We start from the raw sequence: 21,922 nt of genomic DNA on the forward strand, positions 1-21,922 counted from the left end.
GATTTCTACTGGTAAAATTCAGATATGGTGACTCTAATTAAAATTTTTTTGAGAGCCTGAGTGACTGAGAACAAAAGACAGCCTTGTTGAAGTAGTTCTCACCTATCTGTCCTTTCATAGAAGAAACAAAAGTTATATTCCTTTCTTGAGACTAATTTCCTGCTAATGATCAGAGACAGCATTAAGTAGAAGTATATTTCTGTTTTGGATCAGGATGAAAAGACTCTCTAATGAAAAGGTAATCTCTGTGTAGTCTACATATAAATGAGAATTTCCAGTTCCTGCTCCAACATTACAAGCCTCTCAGATATCCTTTCTTCAGAGCTGACTTCATTTCTGGGATTAGTGATTTGTGCTACTATTTAATGCCATGTGAGCAACATTATATAAATAGTTTGTAAAGGTTGTCATAGCTGGTTTTTCCCCCTCAAAAACAATTGCAACAAATTTTGAGGCAATAATTCAGTTGTCTTGTTTTTTGTGAAATTAAAAAACAAATCCAGAAGAACAGGAAGTACTGCCAGAGGACAGGAGTAAAAATGGAGTCCAGTGGAATAAAAACCCCAACATACCATTCCAGTAAACACTCTTCTCTACAGAGTCAGTTCCAAGCTCATTGCATTCGTAAGAGCTGGAAAAATACTTTCTCTTGAACACTTAAGTTTGTTCTGTCGTCAGTGTATTTCTAGCAAAGTGAGTGCAGTATTACAAGACTCACAATAGTCTTATGAGCATACTCTGCTGTTTCTAAAGAGGTTGCTATTTTGGTTTTACCAATGTTCTTAAGATGGGGCTGATTGCAGGGTGCAGGTAAACCTACTGACTAGTTACTAGAACTAGCGTCAGCTGTCACTGGTAGCTGTTGGCAACCAGAGCCCTTCACAGCACAATGTCTGCGTGTGTGCCTGCATTTAGGGGTGTGTTTAAACAAGAAACTTCTCCTTGCTTATTGGGAGCATAAGGAGACTGTTTGAGACTTCTTCAAGACCCATCTCCTTGTAGAAAAGGTGCATTTTACCTTCCTAAGGCTGTGTCACAAGCCAACTATATTCAAGCTTTTCTTTGCATCACTGATAATTCTAATTTCTAATATATTATAAATTCAGATTTGTGTGGCTTCAGTCTGATTCACACAGTTTAATGTGTGTTCTTAACAAGAAGTGGAGTGGCCATTGTGCTTTGCTTATGCTGAACTTGGTGACCCACAGATTCATGCACCTGGTTTTTCCCCAGCTGTAACATAATCAGAAAGCAGTGGTGTGATAACTTCATGGCCTCATTTTACCCAGCTGCTCTTTTGTTTCTCCCCGTATTTGGTTGTGGAGTTGATTTTTCTTGTTTGTGGGGGCTTTTTGCCTTTTTTTTTTTTTTTTTAATGTTGTAGTGGATTTTATCTTTATACTCTGAATAATAATTGAAGAAATAAAACCCCAGATGATAAGCAAGCTCTATGTGAGCTTTCATGTCAGTAAATTTTTTGCATCTTGAAAAATAGTCTGTTTGTTAAGCTTGTTTGACTTGGTACTGGATAGATTTTTTTTTTTTCCTTCTATGGTTTATCTCTCCTTCTTTTAATGCTATTCAAGGTCCACAGTGCAGCAACATCTCTGGCAGCAGATCTTCTAAAATACCATACAGATCATATGGTTCTCAAAGCACTAAAAATCACAGGAGTAGAAGGAAATCTTGAAGCTGTAGCAGAATATACTTGCAAGCTATCAGAGCAGAAAGAACAGCTTGTTGAGGTGAGTTCACAGCTGCTTTCATTGTGTATGACACTTAGAACATGAGTGGCTGGATTTGCATAAATCTGTTCTTTAGGAAGGCTTTGGTCTGTGGCTTTGTAATTTTATTTTATTTTCCATGTATGCTGTTGAATTTTGTATTGTTCTTGGCAGGGTCTGAGCCAGAGGTGTCACTGTGGCATGCAGGCATTGTAGAAAGGATATACATTGTGCCCAATTCTCCTCATGGATCTAGACTCAATCTGTATGTAGACATTTGGCCTAAAACATGACTAAAAAAGTAGTAAGTAAAAAATCTCTAGATCCAAGAAGAGACGATAACCCTTCTCTTTCAAGTAGCAGCATCCAGCAGTAGCTGATTCCAGGTGTACAAGAGTGCTGGAGATAGACAGTTAAGTTTCTTAATGCAGTGAGTTTGATTTTTTGAAGACCAGTCAGGAGGGCCACTGAAAATCTTTCTCCTTTGTGAAAAGCAGTGTGGGAGGATGTCAGCCACGTGTACCTTGTTGCTGTCTTGTCTCACAGACAAGCAGAGGTACCTATGCCAGCAGGAGACATACAAAGATAGATCACGTGAAACATGGTGATGCCAGCAGCTGTACTTGCATGGTGTCCAATACTCATTTCTAAAAAATTACGAGATATAGGGCTCGAGGATTCCTCCCGGAAGTATGAATACTCAGAAGCAACACCCTTGAACTTCCAGGATTGGAAGAACAATGCTTTGAGTTTTTAATTTCAGCTTTAATGTCCCCTTGATCTGTGACTGTTTCGTGTTCCAGTGAGACACCAATTTTTTTTTCAGGCATAACCACGAGGTTGAATAGTGCTTGCATGTGAGACCTTACAGCATTTCTGATGGTGGACAGTGCAATAAGTTTCATATGTGCTGTCTCTGTCTTACAAATTCCTTTTGATGTGAAAACTTCCATGTTCCTTCTCGACCCAAGGTTCACTCTTAACCTTACTAAAAAAACAAAAAAAAAAAAAACAAAAAAAAAAAGGAAAAAAGGAAGCAGTATTACTTCCCTAAACTAATTAAACTAATTTGACACTGATTTGCTCAAAGATAATTCAGTCCCCTGGATGATGAAAGCCTAAATTTTCCACATGGTTGCTAATTGCTGAATAAGCCTGTTCTGGTGAAGTTACTTATGCTAAAATTTTCCCAAGTTCTCTATGTGTTTGTTAACTTTCAGTTTTATTCAGTCCTAAATATGTGAAATTGTTTTTGTTTTACTTTAATTTATTTATTAAGATTTTTCTTTCTCTCAGTGATTTTCCACCCCTTCCAAGTCAGGATTTAGCCCCATTTTTATTGTTAATTCTCCCTGAGAAACACCCAGCTGTGCAGTCCCCAGTACATTTCTTAAAGGACTGTCAATAACTTTGTGTTTGTTTGTGTGTATTTTTGTATGTACACCTTTTCTCACTAATAATAAAAGCACGTTTTTTATGATTCTTTTAATATTTTTTAAAATAATTCAGATGTGTCGCTTATTGAGGCATGTTTCTGGAACTGAGCCCCTTGAGATTACTTGCATACATGCAGAAGATACCTTTCAGGTCACTGGCCCACAGGTATGTCCAGCTTCTAACTGGCCTCTTCTAGTACACATAAATCAATAAAAATTACTTGCGTGAATTTTTAGGAGACCTAATAATGACCTGTTCAAAGCATTCATTTCTAAGAAGGAATTATGTACTAATGCCGGGTGGTAGCTAAAAGAGCTCAAGAGAAAGGTCATCAAGCCTGCAAATGTCAGATGAATACAGTACTAAGACATAATAGTAGCAGTTTAATTTTGTGTTTTGCTTGTGGAGGCATTTGTGAATTCATGTGTATGTATGTACTAGGACTTGCAATAGCAAATGCTTTGTTCTTTGTCCAGATAATTTCTGCTGCAGAAACCCTGGCATTGCATCCATCTAGCAAGATTGCAAAAGAAAATCTTGAGGTGTTCTGCGAGGCCTGGGAGTCTCAACTGAGTGACATGTCTTTGTTGTTAAGAGAAATCAATGATGTGTTTGAAGGAAGAAGAGGTAAGAATGCTGTGTAGAAACAGAAAAATTTAAATTCAAGTCTAAGAATTTTAAGTGTGATTCAGGAAATTCTGCTTTCCTAAGAGAGGAGTGCAGTAAACAGTTCCACATCCTGTGGGATCTAGGTAGTAACACACAAATGTATTGGGTTTGTATAGATGCGAAATCAGGCTGCTTATTGGATTTTTTTCAAATAAAAGCAGCCAAATATTTAAAGGCCTGATTTATGTAAGATTAGCTATGTTTAATTTTCTGCACTGGGATTAGTTCTAGCAAAATCAAATGGAACTGTTCAAAGGACACAAAAGTGTTAGACACAGCTGTTTGCCAGCAGTGTTCACATACAAGGGGTGTAGGACTTCCACCCACCCTTTGTTCTATCTAGGACATATCATCAATTCATGACAGTCAAGATACAACTTGAATTGTGACATGTTTAATTAATGTCCTGTATTTGTGGAAAATACATGTATACATGTATATTCTGTACTGTCAGCTTGCCTTGTATTCACTTCATAATGTAGTGAATGTAGTTATTTGATTTTTAAACTGCTGTCCTTTCTCCTGGATGGAATTTCTGACGACTCTGCACAATCTTGGGATATTTTCTCTGGTTGGTAAGTTTATTGGTATTTGTACAACATGTAGAAGAAAAGCTTGGAATCTTAAGGAAAAAAAATTCTGTGTCTACTTTTAGCATAGGGTAATTTACCTTTAAAATGGAAGGCATTTTGGTTTTCATTTTTATACCACGTATTTTTCTTTCAGATTACGTCTTTAGTGTAGCCTGTTATAATTCTTACAGCTACGTGTTTGTTTCAGTTTTTAAGGTAGAATTGCATACAGATAGAATGTAATATATAATAATACTGAATGTCTTGTATTTTTAAGAAAATCGCTCAGGTTTAAAAGCTTAGATTTACCTAAATACGGGCACTTAATTTTTTGTATCTAAGATACAGAAAAAGTAAATCCTTATTCAGGTTAGATGACACTTTATCAATGATACAGTACTTCATCTTGCTATTGAGACCTTTTCCATTTTTAGACTTTATTTTGTAGTTTAACTTTCTGTTCTTGATTTTTTGTGTAAGCAGTTCTTTACTGCCAGCATTTCGAGCACAGTAGCAAGCAATCACAGGGTGTAAATTGTTGTTGCTGGTTGCTAAATGAGTGTGTGCCTGAACTTCAAAGCATGTAAAAGAAAACCTATGTTGAAATTTTGGTTGGGTTTACAATAATTGTGTGTAGAGCAGGTTATTGGGAGTTTGAGACAGTTGAGAAAAACACGGTTGTTATCCCAGCTGTTCTTCCACCTCGGTCTGGAATGCCACATAAATATTTGCAGCAATCAGACATCCTGTTTATGGACCTTTTAACTTTCAGCAGGTTTGTTTGTTTGTTTTGGGAGCCAGGGTGACACTCGCTTTCCTTAAAGAGAATATTTTATAAAATGAAACTTAAATTATGGTATTACTCTATTGTTAATGTGTTAGAATAAATTTGGAATCTTTAGGGCTGATCATGCAGTATGATTTTTTTCATATTCATACAATGGTTGAATGATAACCTTTTTATATTTATGTCTATTTGTGCGTGTGTACATACATACATATATATATTACTGTATTTAAAAATATTAGGGTGAGAATCATGCAGCCACAGCAAAGCATACACTTGGCTCTCCAAACAAATTGTTCTTGATGTCAGATGCCCAGCCTCCTCTTTAGTTAATAACTTTCCTTGGGACTGCTGGTGGCAGATAACACATTTTCCATAAGTGGTATTTTCCACTTTCTTTAAAACATCATTTCACAAGGGCAACCCAATGTCCTTGCTTGAAGGAGGGAAAGAGAATGAATGGGTAGGTGTTGCTGAGCAGGTTGGAGGCCATCATGTGTGATGCAGTGAAGACTGCTCTTGTTTGGCATAACCACCCAACTGTGTTCTTGTTAGTGTCTCTCATCCTCAGTATTTCTTTCAGCATAAAGTGTTCTGATACCACCGCTGACTGGTAAGATACTAAGCATAGCTTGTGTTCTCTATGTGGCCTTGGGTGCATTAGGTCTTGTATTGCCAAAACAGTGTTAAGAAATCTCCATTTTCCTTATCTCATGGCCCAGCCTAGTAAGAGACACTCTTCTGAATCTGGATTGTTTCATAGTAGCAACCAATTATCTCCTTAGAAGTAACATCTTCTTACATCCACCCGTCTTCTACAAAGTTTTCCTTTGGATTGTGGGCTAATCTGTTTTTGTTTGCCTGTTTTCTCTTGTTGGACTTTGGAGTGACTCTTGTCATTTAAAAAAAGAGGGAAGGGAAAAATCTCCTCCAAGTACCCCGTCTTTTTGCTACCAGAAAATACCCTGAAGTTACCTTGCCACTTTTAACATTTTTCTTCTCCGAGAAAACACAACTGGTGAGCCAGTAAATAAATGAAACTAACATGTTTATTTGCTAAGAGATTAAAGGAGTGGCATTCACAAAACTTTTGCCCTTGCAAACACAGTGAAGTTTCACAATATTTGATAAGACTCTATTCTTCTTGTAATTCATGATACTTGTCTTGAGGTTGGTAAAAGTGTCTTTATTTTACAGACTAAAATGTATCAAGTGCTTTATTCCTAGTAAAATTGTGACTGTATGTAACAAGAGATAGAATTACAGTAAGAGGTATATTTTTTTTTTCTCCTCAGTTTAAAAACTTGTATTTTTGTACTACCAATTTAAATGTTTAGCTTTGTTAGAGAGTTCAGAATACAGCTTAAGATGCAAAAATTGAATGGTGACTAAATGTGCTGGACACATGAAATAAAAGAAGCATTTTTCAGATTACACTAGATTGACATTGTTTATGCTAATTTCTTTATTTTTACAAGCAATTGCATAGCTTCTTGTCCAGAGTTTTTTTCATAATGGCAAATGAGGTATTTCTCATGCTGAGGTTCCAAATGCGCATGGGAGCAGCTGCATTCAGCTTGAAAGTGAAGCAATATTTTACTCAATTGTAATGAAATTGTACCGGAATGTACCCAAATTGTAAGGGGCTTGTTTTGGGGGAGCAGGATGCACAGGCACAGTGGGATGGGGAGGTTGGTGAGCACAGCACATCCCAGTAATACATGTCCTCGTGTATTTTGGAAATATTCCTGTGCTGTGCAGAACTGTACAGCAAGGAAGAGTTGGCATTATTTTGCTCAATCCTAAACCACTTTTTAATCCAGTGGTGAGGAGGCCCATTCTCCACAATGTTGGTGTGTCCAGGCTGGGATAAAGAGAGTAACGGGCTCCTCAAGAGGGTCGCTCCTTCCAGGTATGGGAGGTTTGGTTCTGCACACAGAGATTGTTTGGTTCATTTCCATTTGATGCTTAACTCTGAGGCTCTTGCACTTTGAGGTGGACCACCTGATGAAAGTACCTCTCATCAATCCAAGCTGCTGGATGTCAGCCAGTCTCTTTTTTTCTAATGTTTTGGTTTGGACATGCTGGAGAACAATGTAAATAAATAATCCTCTGATTTGCTCCCTTGTAACTTGGATCAGAAGTGAGAGAATGGTTTCTGAAGATAACATACCTTTCTGCCCTCCTCTTCTGTTTTGCCCACATGATTTGTGAGGAGTTAAATGACCATGAGGTTTTTGAAGGGCTGTAGTTGATGAATAGGTGATACAGGTCAGGATGTCAGAATTGGGACACTTGAATTCTAGAGAGAGGAGTGAAGCAGGCATGCTGCCATACTCTCAGAGAAGAAGTAACATCAAATGCAGGACTTAAAAGTTGAAATAGGGGCATTATGGAAGGAAAAACATGATTGGAACTAGTAGAAAGCATAAAATTGGAAGACAGAGTGAAATAATGAAAATTAATTTTAAGTCAAAAAATTAAAAAAGGAAAAACATGTTAAAGAAAGCACATTAGGAAAAACAAAGGCAGTCAAATAAAAAGAAGACCATAATGTGGTGAAAAAATATATTTTTCAAAAATAAAAATTTGATATATTAACAAAGATCTGACACACTAATGAAGGAAATCAAATACCTAAAAAATTATATATGTATATTCTATTAATGGAATCAAATAAAAGTTCTGTGATTACACTGATGAAATTAAGTATTTTCTGATTAAGTAGGATTATCTTTGACATGAGTTGATCTGCTCTTTTAAAAGGTCTGGTATCTGTGGGTCCACTGAAGTGTGGTTTTTGTGTGTGTATTTTGTGGTCTTCAGGGTTTTTTTAAATGTTCCAAAAAGTAATAGTTAGATCTTTCTTCTTTCTGAGTATGGTGAGCAACTAAACCTTGTAAAGCCAAATAATGGGAATTACTATAAGAGCAAAGGAAACTTTTTTTCTTACTTCTGTTTACCACCACTTTGCATTTGGTTTCCATAATTCTGAATGCCTGCCTTGTGTGTGCAAGTACTGTGTCATTGCAGTAAATGCTTGTATTCCATTTGTTATGTCAAAGCTTTTTGTGTTTGAACTTTTTAACAAGGCACAACAAGTTTTTATGTAGCTCCAAGGAGATCCTTTAATCTGCAGCCTTTTAAAATTGCAAGCTAGCTTTTGTTCTTGGTATGTCTTACATGTTTTCTTACATGCCCTTTAGCTGATGTTTTGATGCAGAGGATGTTGTAAATGACTTTTCATAATTTGTATCAGTCTTTAGGGAGAAATCTTGCTTGGATACATGTTTGGACAATTAATATCCGAATAACTCTGCATTCTGAAAAAAAATAGTTACTCTGCATTCTGAAAAAAATAGTCAGCTTGTGCCCTGTTAGCTAATTCATCTTTTGCAAAACTGGGTAGGAGAAGGAAGAGGTGATCTTAGAAAGGAAGGTCACATTTTTTGTACTTTTCAAGAGGGTTGAAGGACACTGGTTGGCATCCTAAAATTTTAGGAGTCAGTTGCCTAGACACAGAGATTATCTCCTGATGTGACAGGAAAATCATAAAGGGCATGCTTTCAAAAAATCCTGAATGCACAAAAGAACTGTCTTCTGAGGACTCAGAATGGAATTTCTCTAGGAGCAGATAAAAGAGGAGGAATTAGCAATTGTAGAGGGGTTTTTTGCTTGTCCTTCGTTGTGATGTATGTAAACATCTCTATGCAAATCTGTACTGACATCCATTGTAGTAGTCCTTGGGGTTTGGTTGGTAGGGTGGGGTTTTTTTGATTGTTTCTGGGGTTTTTTGGTAATACCAATTTCTTACTAGCTCTTAAGGTCTTTACTTGTTTTAATTTGGTTTATCAGACTTTCCTCTCCTGAATCTATTGTAATAAATGCAAGTCTTCATAGACCATTATGTCTTCTGGTAATTGAAGCTGTAATCCTAGGCTGTTAGCCCAGGCATTGTTTCTTCTTGAAAATAAAGTTGTCTTATCAACTTTTAGGTAACACCCAAAAAGGATTTTTTCTTTCTTAATTTGTTTTGCTCATACTTGGAATATTGTGGGCTCCTGGCAATACAACAAACAATTCAATAAGTGTGTAAAATGCTGTAGAACTTTCTTCTTGATAAAATACAGCACACATGGGATAGGTATAGTACAGTACAACATGAGAGTTTTACTTGCATTACTTAGGAAAACCTGCCTAGGTATTTCTCACTAGTGGTGCTGTCTAATTCCAAATTTCAGACCATCCAACCCATGCCAAGAAAAGCCATACGTGGAGCTGCAATTTTATGTTATTTTGAGGCAAAATGAGTGCATGTAGCTAGTGAGTCATTGGAGAGAGTTGCTTTACTTCCTTGTGAAATACATGCAGGGGACTACAAATATTACTGAAAGAAATTGTTCATAGAAGGTTTCTTAATTGCCACTTGCTGGGAGCTAAAATCTGAGCAGTACAGGGCTCTTGGCCTGTCTCTGAACAGGAGACAGATCTTCCGCAGTATTCAGAGAGGAGGAATGGCAGGTAAGTAATTTGCTTTTATAGTACTGCAATTTAAGTGAAGGCATTTGATCCCACTGATTAAAATCTGCATACAAATTTTGGTATAAACCTGTGTGTTCTTCATAGGAGAGAAGCGTGTCTACCTATCACTGCCCAGACCAGGGGTAAGTTGCTTTTGGGTTTGTTGTGTTTATTTTGTATCTGCTGTTCTCTGTTTGACTTCTTTCCCTGTCACAACTTGATGGGAACATGGCAATATCTTGGTAACATGCATCCTGACTGGTTGGCTGACAGTAAAATATCTAAGTTTGTCAGTTTATTAAATGAATAATAAACAGACTGAAGACTAAGGTAACTAGTTATGTAATGTGCTTTAATCACTTAGATTGTACATAAACTTTAACTCCTGTTCATTAATTTTTTACCGTGTACTCTACTGTCATGCCATATAATAAAAAACTGCATTGTTGCTATTAAAACAGTAGGAATATGCTGCAATATACTGAAAACTAAAAGAAAAAATAAATCATATTACTAAGACTTAACATTGTAGACTGAGTTAACCTATTTGAACAAAGGGTCATGTTTGAGCCTGTTGAAGGCTCTTTAAATAATGGATTCTTGTTTCCTTCTTTGATCTTAAGTGTGTTTAATGTAGAGAAAAAAGTTACACTAAATACCCAGTTTTTAGGTGTGAGGTATTTAATATCCTTAGCTGATTATAATTGATATTACACTGTTTCTGAGAGTGTCTGTGTGTTAGGAAGCCTCCTAAACCTTGTTAGTGTCATGTGATCAGTCATTTAATTCACTTTCTATGAACTGAATCTTTTCATGGGTAGGAAAAAGCGAAGAAATTATCTCAAGCACTACAGTAAGTTCTAGCTTGTTTCTTTCTCTCCTTGCTTTCTTTCCTTAATCTGTACTGTTGAGGAATTTGGATTTGAAATGGTATCTTGTCTCCATCTCTTCTGTTGTGCTATTCTACAGCTTCAAACACAATACAACTTCTTACCCTAAATGAAAAGAGAAAAGCTTTATAAATGCAATCTTTATAAAAAAGCTTTATAAATCCAGTCTACAGATTTAAATTGAATATGTTAGGCTACATGAGAATGGGTGAATTTTACAGTTACGAAACTAAATATTTGAAACTTTTGATAGGGTTTCTGTCCCTTACCAGTTTGACTAAGGCACATAGATTCTGGACTTTATAATTTAGAGATTATATGTTTGAAGTCAGAGTCCCTCCCACTTATGGATTTGTATGTTTTTTAAAATAACTTCAATAAAACATTGTGCCCAGCATTTAAACAGTTCTGTTTTGTTATTGTTTGAAAGGTTGCTGCCTTCTTTTTGAGTTTTGCAAGATACTTACCATTGTGAAGAGTTACAAATACACAGTTTGAAAGTAGATGGGAAATGTAGATTGCATCCACAGGACACCAGAGTTTCTTCACAGAGTAATTTCTTTGCCTAACTGATTCTCTGAGCTTTGGAACTGCCTCTCTTCCCGGTGCTGTTCCTCTCAGCAAAGCCTTTCCTCCCCCTACTGTCACCACAGATCTGCTGTGCCTGGCTGACGCCCACGCTGTCCCTGCACAGAGGCCACACTGTTCCTGCCGATCTAATTAGATTACATATTTTGTTAATCTGCTTAATTGCCACTGTGCTGTTTGCTGGTAATGAGTGGCACCCTAAACCATGCTGTAGATGAGGACCAGAACAGCAGTGATGATTCATGTGTGTGCTTAATGCATGGGTATATTTTTTCTCTGTAGTATTTAGTGTCAAAGCATGTTTTTAAAGCAGAATAACCTGTCTACTGATCTGACTTTTAACAGTAGTACTATTGAAATAATGCAAGTGAACACTAGAGTGGAGAAAACTGCAAAAACATTTGGAGCTTTCTTTAGTTATTTGTGAATCTAAAAACTTATTTGTTGTAACCAGTGCTGGTTTTCTTGAATACCCTTCACTCTGCAGCTTAAATAATTGCCATACCTTCTAGACCAAAGTTTGTGTTTACAAGCAAATCTAGTTTGGTTTTGTCTTCCTTTCTTCTTTTAAGACACTATCTTAAAAACAGCATTTCTTAAATTGCATCTCTAATATGCAATATAAATCACAATTAGGAGTATCAGTTCTTACCCTTTGTGCTAAATCTTTCAATATGAGATCAGCATTTCTAATACATAGGCAGAATTACAGTGTCTAATCTGGGTAGACATTCATAAGATTCAGAATATTTAAACATTTTGGGATGGGAAAAGAGAAATTGCATGAAAGCTAGACTGAGCACCGAATTGCACTAGGAACTTCAGTATCAGTACTTTTTGCTCACTCTTGAAGTGAGAGATGGAGATGGTACCTGAATCTCATTGCTGATGCTGTTCACAATGAACAGTGTTGCTTCTTGTTTATTTTTTCCGCTGCAGGCATTACTGAGCCTAATTTGCCCAAGTACTTCCACTAATGAATAGCAGCAGCTTTTTTCAGAGTCTCAGACAAGGCTCTCAGTCAGGCACTGAGATCATTCAGCTTCCTCCTGTGCCTCACACCTCTCCAAGTTACGACACCAACTTTGTACTTGCCATTCCAGTGGTTTGTGAACGTGGACTGTGCCTCCCACATCTGGTGATTTTGCTGTCTTTGCACAGTGACAGCACCAGTGCACAAAATTAAAGCCAAGAATGGCAAATTAATGTGAAATAAGTGAAGTATTACTGCATAAGTGTGTCATGCAGTTGGCAAGTACTGCCTTACCAGGTATTCCACTCACATCAGTACCACTAATTATTGTTTCATGTGAGCCAATATTTGGCTTGCAGCCAGACTGGTATCTTGGATAGTTCATGATTTAAATAAAAGAAGGAAACCTGTGAAAAGTTCAAAGTGTCAATATTTGTTTACAGCTGCCTCTACAAAGTGACACAGCATCATGGGCTGCCTCCTCACAGCAGCATTTGTATGGGTTGTAGCCCACATCAGCTTGCTGTTAGCCAACTCAGCGTCCTTCTTATATCAGTATCATCAGTGATAGAAAAATCAGTGCAAGACTACTTGGTTAAGACTGTTTAGTCCTGACTGTTACTGAGGATTTACAGGGTAAAGGGAAGAGACTGTACTGCATTAGGAAGTGGAGCCTGAGAACTGTGGAAGAGAACTTGTCTTTGAAATTTTGGGGCATCTGCACCTGCCATTTCAGGACAGACAGATCAGAAGAGGTTCTCAGTTTCTGCTGAGAAGTTCATTTGAACCTCTGGAACTCTCCTGCAAAGTCTTTCTCTGAATATAGAGCTACCTCTTTAAGATTTACTAGTAAAATGATTATCAATTCCTATTATTTAAAAATATTATTTTTTGTTTGAAACAGAAGCATAATTCAAATCTGAAAGCATTAAAGCCAGTCAAACTAGATACTGAGGTAAGATACCGTCATTTTAGTAAAAAAAACTCCTTTCATTTTTTTATCTTATCAGAAGAATGTGTTTTTAAGTGCCATAAATATGGTTACCATTTACAGGAACAGGCGAAAATTGCAAAACTTGGATTAGAATTGCATCTGCTAACATCTGATGTGGATTCTGAGACTGAGAAATGGGAAGATCAGGAGAATGAGATTGTGCAACATGGGCAAGGCATGTCAAGTATGGCCTACTCCATGTATTTATTTACCAGGTAATTACAGTGCACACGGCAAATTTTGGTGGGAAAAAGAGCATTAACAGTGTTTGTTAGAAAAAACAAATTTTCATTTAAAGAACATAATAGTTGGAACCCATTGAGAAAGGAACTTGATTCTGTCCTTAGGCTTTATAAATTTTTGTAAAATTCTAAGCTGTTTAAAAACCCCCTAATTTTAAACCCCCTTTATTTTTAAAGGGCTTAACACTTGTTTTGTTGGAGGGCATCTATTTAAATATCTCTTGGGTACAGAAAACATTTTAAGAAGTATGTTCATAAATACTTTGAAAATTAAAGGAATTAAAGCACAAGTATGTACCTGTAGGTGAGATGTAACTGTAGATGAGAGTTACTGATCTTTGCTACACTGAAAAGTGTTGTTCTGAAACTTACCTGTGCAATGTCAGCTTTCTTACTTGAAGAATTTAGGTTTGCTTGGGTTTTTTTTACCAGAGTTGAGATTTTTTTGTTACCTGCTAGTCCAGTAATACTCAGTATGCCAGAGACGTGGATTTCTATTCTTGTTCAGCTTGTGAGAACTGAACCATTGTTAATTCCCCAAGAATGCTGTAGCTACTGAGGTGTTTGTGCAATATTTTTAAATGCAGTTCCTGTAGGTAGTTATTGTGTCTAGCATCTTCTAAAAGACTGATGTTTACAGTTCAGTGGTGTGAACTATAAAATGTTCAGTGGTGAGACTATAATTTTTGTAAGTAGCAGGCAAAATAATCTGCAGTCTATAAATGGCATATCTTCTGCTTTTGTTATTTCCCACAGAGGAGAAGGACTTCTGAAAACTACTCAAGATTTATTTCATCAGGCAGAGGTAATGTATATTTAACAAAACAGGACGTAGACACTCCGAGTGAAGCCAAATTGGAACTTCAGTGTCTGATTCCTTACACATAAGTACAGTGTACCATGAATTGACTGGCAGCTGTAGATTTTGAGGAGCCTAACTCTGGTACATACTCTGAAAGTGAACTTCACAGTGTTCCAGTCGTAGCTTCAGACAGAATTCATTACATGGATAGATTCCGGCTAGGAGGAGGGATAGCAAACTGGCATTATGGCAAATACGGTGGACTTCAACACATTTGTAGTGTTTGTTGTGTCACTTGACTTGGTCCCTGGTAGTGTTAACAGATACTAAATCCTAGTCTGAGCAGCAGGATTTTCATGAGAAAGAAAGAAGATATAAAAATTTGCACAATGCAAACAGAAGACAAGGGCCCAAGTGAAGGAATGTGGGATGCTATTTCCAGGATGCATGCCTGTGTGTAACAGGAGACTGGTTACCTTTGAAAGGCCAATAAACAAGCAGGGCAGGTGTCAGCCACCCACAAAACATTTGTGAGCTGCCACAGTGAAAAAAAAAATAATTGGAAGTTGGGGGTTTTTTTATATGTAAAGGAAAAGCCTTTAAACTCTGCTTATCTGCGGGATGGCAGTTTGTAGTGAAGCTTGTTATTTCAGGAGTCACTTCAAACTGCTGACTTGTGAATTATAGATTTATATAATTTTTATAATTATACAATTATTACAAGTATTTCCTGCTACCTTTTTACTTAAAAGTACACTACTAAAACAGGAGGGGAAAAGCCTCATCTTCTGTTGTGGTTCATTTTGTTACATGATTTCTCCTCCTTTCAGATTTTTGCCACAGAGGGCACAAAGCTTGCTTCAGCTCTTCATGCTCTTTCTGATCAGGTGATGTATCTTATTACTCCAGTGATATACTGCTTAACAGTTGGTTGTGCTGTCTTTGCCCTTAACCTAATGCTGAAGTCTTTAACACAGAGTTGTGTTGTCTTCCTGAACCACGTTTCAGGTGCACAGTGATGACAAGCCTTTGCTTCTGTTGGAGGCTGAAAAACTCATCTCTATGTGCAAGCAGCTCCAGATAACAGCTAAAGCTTCTGCTCAGGGTAAAAGTGCTACATTTACAAAGGTAAGGTAAAAATTATTTATATTTCTCAAAGTAACACCTAACTTGTTTTGAAATAAAGTAATATACTAATTTATGCTCCAGTTAAAATATGGGGCTAGTTTGCAGTAGTATTGTAATCCACTAGAATTCCATTCGGATAAACGGGAACTGTAATTAGGTATACCTCAACATGGACTTCAGGGATCAGAATTTTAATGGGAGGTAATACGTATTTCCACCACTGTAATAATTACTGTTATTATTGTTACTGATGCTTAACATAAATGTAACAAATTCCAAACCCCCGACTCCACTACTGAAACACATTTGCCTCTCAGTAGGTAGCATCTACCCTGGACTGCCCAGATTTTTTTCTGATACTCGTATTTGCTACAAATAACTACATAGACAGCTGCCATGGAAGTTTCCACACTGTTAACACAAGAAGTAGATGTGCAATGATCAGAGGGGATCAGTATCCCTGAGCCAGCAGTGATCAGTGTGAGCAAGACCATTTCCGTGCACCTGGATGTTTGTTTCCAGTTGGCTGTGGAAAAGGTGTTTCAGTTTTACAGCAGGGTCTGAAACCGGCTAAAGCATGCAAGTGAAACTGAGCCCCTTGGGGCTACTGCATGGTTTATTTCACCCTCTCTAAATTAAATGGGAACTCCACTCTGTTTATACAGTAATGTATCAGTACATAGCAATTACAGCTTCTCAAATTAATGTTTGAGGACTCAGGCTTGTTACCTGGGCTGAGTGTTAAGATTTAAGATAACTTTTAGTGTAACATTGAACTAAGGCTTAGATGATGCATGGCTTTCTAAATCAGACTGGCTAGACATAAAACAAAAGGAAAACCATGAGGAATTGGGATGATTCATACTTAGATGGTAAGAACTCCTTTCCAAGAGACTTCTATTACTATTTAATATAGTAGTACTAGTAGTTCATTCTCTTGGGATGTGTCTGCATCATAGCTCAAGTTGTCCTTAACAGAAGGGATGCTCTTGTTTTACATGTACTATACAGAGAAACTAAGAAAAAAATGTAGGCAAACCCATCTGATTAGGAGATATTTCAGAAGGACAAGTATTAGTTAACCCAGCTCGAAGCAGATCACCATCTCATGCCAAAAACAACTGTCTAACACAAGAATTGAGTGGTTGTTACTCCACTATTAAATGTCTTGTTTAGGTTGATGCATGCATTCTGAAAACAAGGAATGTGATGACTCTGCTATGCCAACTTCTTCCACTTTGCTGCAAATTACTGAGAAAGGTGAGTACTTGGTTTATCCGGACTGTTTTAAAGTTTGGGTGTTTGCTTGGTTGGGTTGGGTTTTTTTAAGACATCTTTCTTATATATATACACAGAATAAAGCAGGAAATGGTTGTCTTAAGCCTGCTCCACCATGGAAAGAAGACAGATTACGAACTGGTACAAATGCACGTACTCCAGAAAGAAGAGTGGACACATTTGGCGTCAAGTCTTTAGAAAATCATGTAACAAACATGACGTTTTTAGAGAGCAAGTAATCATAGCACTGAGAAATGCAGGAATTCCCATTTGAAAATAACACTTGCTGAAGTTTCAATATTGCTTTCATTTGTGGAAAGTCAAGCCAGGTTAATTTGATAAAAAACTGTTGACCTTTTGTCACATCTAATAGATGTCCCGTGACTTAGCCATTAAAACACCAGCTAGTCTAAATGTTCTGTATTTTTATAATGTGAATGCCTTTCCTATGCTCACTATTGATACCCATTTTGTAATTAATGCTTATGAATGTCTTAATGGATGTGTCAACCCAAAGATGCTGCTAATAGACATTTTATGTAAAGACCCCTGTGCTGCATACGCTATATGTAACACTACTGTTGAAGTCTGTAAACTCATCTCTGGCCTATTTCGGTCTATATATTTGATAAAGTGGAATCAGGAATATAGTCTGAAAGGCTGTGGCCTGAAGCACTGAATTGTTACCTTAGTTACAAGTTATGCCTGCAATGAAGTAGTCCTAGGAAAAAAAAAACCTCTTTAAATAGCTGCACCCCTGAATTTTAATCTTGATGACATGATTCATCTCTACAAAAGTGTATTTCTAAGTGATTAATAGTCTTGACTCAAACCCTTTTCTTTTAGCCTATTTGTAGATGGCAGTTGTTGCTTTCTTTTTTATTAAAACTTACTGAGCAGAATTTGAGTTGCCTGTAGAACCACTGAAGTATTATGCAGACTTGATACTATGCCATTTAAAATTGAAGAACGTAGATACTGATTATTACAAAATTCTGTACAAAGGGCATTATTTGACTTCAGGATACCATGAAAATACAACTTGGTGTGAAATACATATTTTCAAGTTTATCTGCTCTTTGTACAGAGGCTTTTGCTGCAGTTTTATTTTCCATTCACCTGTGTCAAACTCCATATTGTATTAGTTAAGCTAAATTACATGATAGCCAAATGCTATGATTTTTCTATATATACTATGCTAGCATTAAGCAGAAGCAAAGCTGATTGTGGAACATAAATAATCTCCAACATGTCATTTTGAGCTTATTTAAAAACCTGTAGAGCTAGAATTCAGAGAAAAAGAAAAATTTTACATCAAGTTTTTACAGAAATTTTAATATACAAACTATTTGAACTGGTTTATTCTTTTATGAATCAAGCAGTTTAGTTCCACTTTTAAAAACTGGCACTGGGTCTTTTCAATACTACAAAACTCACAGTGTACAATAAAAGTCACTTATTTAGTATTAAATACAGACAGGGAGCGTAGAATTGATTTCATGAAGCAGAACTGCGGCGTTGCAACAAAACTTCCTCGTACTCCTTCTGCGTCAGAAGTCCCTGAGTTATACTCTTGCTTTCTTCAAATTTGGGTAGAACCACTGCAATGTACCCCTCAGTTGATGGCTAAAAAGCAAGACTGAAGTTAGCAGTGAAATAAAAGCTGGAAAATAAAAGAACAAGAAAATGTCTTACTTTTTCTTGCAGAAGAGCAGGATTACTAAGAATGTTCTCATTCACTTCGATCAGCCGCCCTCGTATGCAACTGCAAAAGTGTTTAGATTCAGTAGATGTGTGTGGTATGTCAAGGTAAGAAGAAAAATGGAAAAACCTTACCTGTAAATGGTGTATTCCTCTCCATCTGATGAAGATATCCTGCACAGAGGGGCAAGTTCTGTTAAAAACTGAGCTCCCTGCATTTGGAAAATAAATAAATGTGTATGTAGTTTTAATTACACAGGGTTTGTGAAAGTATTACTGTCAGTAATGTCCAAAAGGAAGGAAGTGTGATAGTTACAGGTCAGTGCAAGTTCCAGAGCTGTGCTTCCCTACAGAAGGGGAGATGCCAACTTAGTTATGTGCACAAATCAAACAGAAGCTTGCTACAAGCTTACAGATTTAGTCATAATTAAGTTTACTGCAGACTAGCAGACTCGAATTTTGATGAGACTAAAATCAGGGGCGAGAGGAGAGGAACAGCACCATTGATTTCGGTGTAAGCAAGTTAAACGGCACTTTCAAAAACCCACCACACTGAACTGGCCCATCTGCTGTCTGGATCTGCTTGAAAAAAACAGTAGTCTCCAAATCCTTTGCAGCTTCTTGGAAACAAATTTTTATCATTTCAGGGATGTTTATGTCCCTCTGTACACTACCAAAAAAATTACTGGAAGTGAGTGGGTTTGAGCAACACTGGAAACCACCAGTGCTGTAGGAGCACTGCAAGACCCTAGCTGGGACAGGGAGACAGGCACCTCTTGAGGAAGTCTAAATTCTTCAGCTGAAGAGGGGCTGGTTTAAAAAATACAAAAGTAACCTGCTGGGTTTCTATCCAAGAAAGGAAAGAAAGATCTCAGGCCCAGTGAGAGATTAAAATAAAAACAAAGCAAAAAGCCATACCCTTTTTGACTTCCCAGAAACCTTATTCTGAAGTCTGCTACAGTTTGCACTGATTTGGTAATTAATGTTTTTAATTGTTTTCCCACTTTGAAGAAGAGGGTGGGCTTCTGCCAAGGTGATGACACAGATTCTGCAAAAGAAAAAAAAGTCAGTTATTCCACTGTACTTTTAAGAAGCCACATTCCTTTGTGCTCTAAGCAAGTTCCACAACCTTCTCTACCCATCTTATTTGACACCTGCTGTACCAAACTGAATGGAAATGGCTTTCTGACCAAAAGCCGCTGCCATAGAAAATACTTCATTTTGAGATACCAGACTGGATTGTTAAAAGCCCTACACTTCTTACTGAAACAGAACCACTGATTTTTAATGAGCCAGTGTTGTTCTATCTCTTGTTATACCCCATGGGAGCATGGTTGGTTCATTTCAGCCAGTAACTGAAGTAGGTACTCATCTTAGGACAAACAAGTAAAGCACAGAGCACTTGTCACAAAATGTAACACAAAGCAGTGTTTCTCAACAGCTAAAGGCCTTTTGTGGTGAACAGTTACAGCTGATGAATCCTTCAGTCATCTGGGCCTTAGTTAACTTGCTGCTTGCATTTAATTTTTTTCTAAAGGAGGGTTATTTTTTGCCATGGAACTGGACAGTTTGAGACAAGCCCAGCTGAAGAGACTAGGCCTGCCTGGCCTAGAACTATGCCTAAGTTCACAAGCATGAACTTGCAAGTAAGTGAAGAGAAAGGAATCTATTTTGTTTGAGAGTATAAAACCTAGAGCAAGAACCAAAACTAACAGAACAGTGACTGCACTAAAAAACAGGGTATGGAACCAAATCTCCTCCTGTGGATGCTGTATCCATCTCCCCACACTCCTTCTGGGGAGTTCTGGCTGCGCAGCTCCCACAAGAGGGAGCTGGATCCTGGTGAATGCATCCAGCATGTCCTAGCAGCAAAGCTACCTCCCTTCACCCCAGCCTCCTTCTTAGGGCAAGATGACAGATTATCTGTTTGAGCTGTCATCTAATGGAGCTGAGACCTGGCAAAACAAAAAGTCAAGAAACAACTTTACACTGCCTAGAAACAGCAAACCGAGCCACAGCCCCATACATAACAATGGCAAAATACTTCATAGAACATCTGGCTAAGGTGCTGTGGAATCCAAGGGTCCTGGTATTTCAGAATTCAAAGGTGCAAAACAGTCTTCATAGACAACTGAACAAATCAACAGCATTTAAACTATTGTTTCTACCAGACACCTGAGATTAGTAACCTCATATTTAGTATTCAGTACAAATGCAAGGGTGTCCTTTCTTGCTGTTACTGTCACACCTGTTATTTGCAGGTACTCTGGTTTCCCTTTTGAAAGAGTGAGGAAGAACTGCAGGGGACAGCCACAGAGGAGCTCCAGCTCCCAAGGCTGCAGCAAGGTGATGCTTCTGCCCTGTGCCAAGCACACCCTTCTTTTTACGCTGAATTCTTAGAGCAGGCAACTCACTGGGAACACAAATGCTGCCTCACCTTCCCTCAACACATGAACCACTGGCCCTGCCAGTTTTTGTGCGGACAGTAATTAGGCTCTGTTCTTCTCTCTGGGACCAAACACCCCAGAAAGGCTCCCAAATGCCCTAACAGGCTGCCAGAGGGGGAGGTAAGGTATGGAATGAGACTCCACATCGGCTACAGGTTGATTTACTCCAAATAACTGGATACATCCAAGCAGAAGCAAGACATTTTCCTATCTTGCCTTCATCATTCTTGAGTGCTGAAATATGCAAGGAAAAGCAATTACGTTTTATCGAGAAAAAGCTGAATGTTCGTTCAAACTGAAGGAGTTAGAAATCAAGTTAAACAGACTCCTTCAAAATGTTACTAGGGAAAAGCCTTTTGGAACGTTGCTCTTCTGCTACTGATGATCACAGAATCAAATAGGTTGGAAAAGACCTCTGAGATCGAGTCCAGCCTATGTCCGAACACCACCGTGTCAACTAGAGCATGGCACTGAGCGCCACATCCAGTTTTTCCATGAACAGCCCTAGGAGGCTGCACGTGGCCCTTCCAGCAGGCGAGGGTGCAGGGAGCGAGGGCAGCACTACGGACACTGCTGAGCAGTACGGGGGGTGAGGGAGGGTGTCGGGAGTGAGAGTCCAAGGCCCGCTGTTTCTCATTGGAGCAATAATTAAAGGATGGGGAGGCCCATCTGTCGCTCTCCCATCCTCCCACCTTCCCGGACAACGCAGGCTCCCCTGGCGCTGTGTCCCAGGCCAGCCCTGTCCATGTCCCGGCCGCTGCAGCCACCGCCGCTCCCTCCGGGTGCAGGGCGAGGGCCGGGGCCCTGGCCGAAGGCAGCCCGAGGCTTCCCGAGCGCCGGCGCCCAGCAGGCAGCGGCGGACCCCGATCCCCGCCGGCCACTCGCCTGTTGGAGTGCTGCAGCACGCAGAAGTCCTCGCACGGCCGCCCCTTCACGTCTATAAGAAAGGCACAAAGAGGAGTCATGGCCCCGCCGCCGTTCCGGCGCGGCCCGGCCCCGGCCCCCCGCGGTACCTGGCTTGTACCAGCGTGTGAAGTACCGCTCGGCGCCGCCCGGCCCCGCCGCCCCCTCAGCCATGCCCGGCCCGGCCCGGCCCGCCGGCGCGGAGCGATGACGGCGGCAGGGCGGCTCTGCAGGGGCGGCCCCAGCCCGGCCCTCGCCCCGCCTCG

The 21,922-nt window shown here is 38.7% G+C and overlaps 2 protein-coding genes across 3 annotated transcripts in view; one reads left to right on the top strand and one right to left on the bottom strand.

Moving 5' to 3' along the window:
- Positions 1-18,292, top strand: part of CTNNAL1 (catenin alpha like 1) — a 58,246-nt gene extending 39,954 nt beyond the window's left edge. For both annotated transcript variants that reach the window (XM_082285354.1, XM_082285355.1), the window contains 11 exons: positions 1,587-1,745; positions 3,234-3,326; positions 3,638-3,788; positions 9,816-9,853; positions 13,066-13,116; positions 13,216-13,370; positions 14,154-14,202; positions 15,030-15,086; positions 15,208-15,327; positions 16,504-16,587; positions 16,683-18,292. In XM_082285354.1, the coding sequence (XP_082141480.1) occupies positions 1,587-1,745; positions 3,234-3,326; positions 3,638-3,788; positions 9,816-9,853; positions 13,066-13,116; positions 13,216-13,370; positions 14,154-14,202; positions 15,030-15,086; positions 15,208-15,327; positions 16,504-16,587; positions 16,683-16,844 (1,119 nt within the window). In that variant the 3' untranslated portion in view covers positions 16,845-18,292. The remainder of the gene's footprint in view (positions 1-1,586; positions 1,746-3,233; positions 3,327-3,637; positions 3,789-9,815; positions 9,854-13,065; positions 13,117-13,215; positions 13,371-14,153; positions 14,203-15,029; positions 15,087-15,207; positions 15,328-16,503; positions 16,588-16,682) is intronic.
- Positions 18,095-21,857, bottom strand: ABITRAM (actin binding transcription modulator). Its single transcript, XM_082285375.1, has 6 exons — positions 21,767-21,857; positions 21,639-21,690; positions 19,225-19,354; positions 18,442-18,518; positions 18,301-18,370; positions 18,095-18,231 (listed from the first exon to the last, which is right to left on the bottom strand). Exons 1-6 carry the CDS (start codon positions 21,828-21,830, stop codon positions 18,103-18,105), a joined length of 522 nt encoding a protein of 173 aa, XP_082141501.1. The 5' UTR covers positions 21,831-21,857; the 3' UTR covers positions 18,095-18,102.
- Positions 21,858-21,922: the final 65 nt, after the last annotated feature.

The sequence above is a fragment of the Coloeus monedula genome (genome assembly GCF_965178545.1).
Source record: "Coloeus monedula genome assembly, chromosome: 1".
In the NCBI taxonomy this organism is placed as follows: domain Eukaryota; kingdom Metazoa; phylum Chordata; class Aves; order Passeriformes; family Corvidae; genus Coloeus; species Coloeus monedula.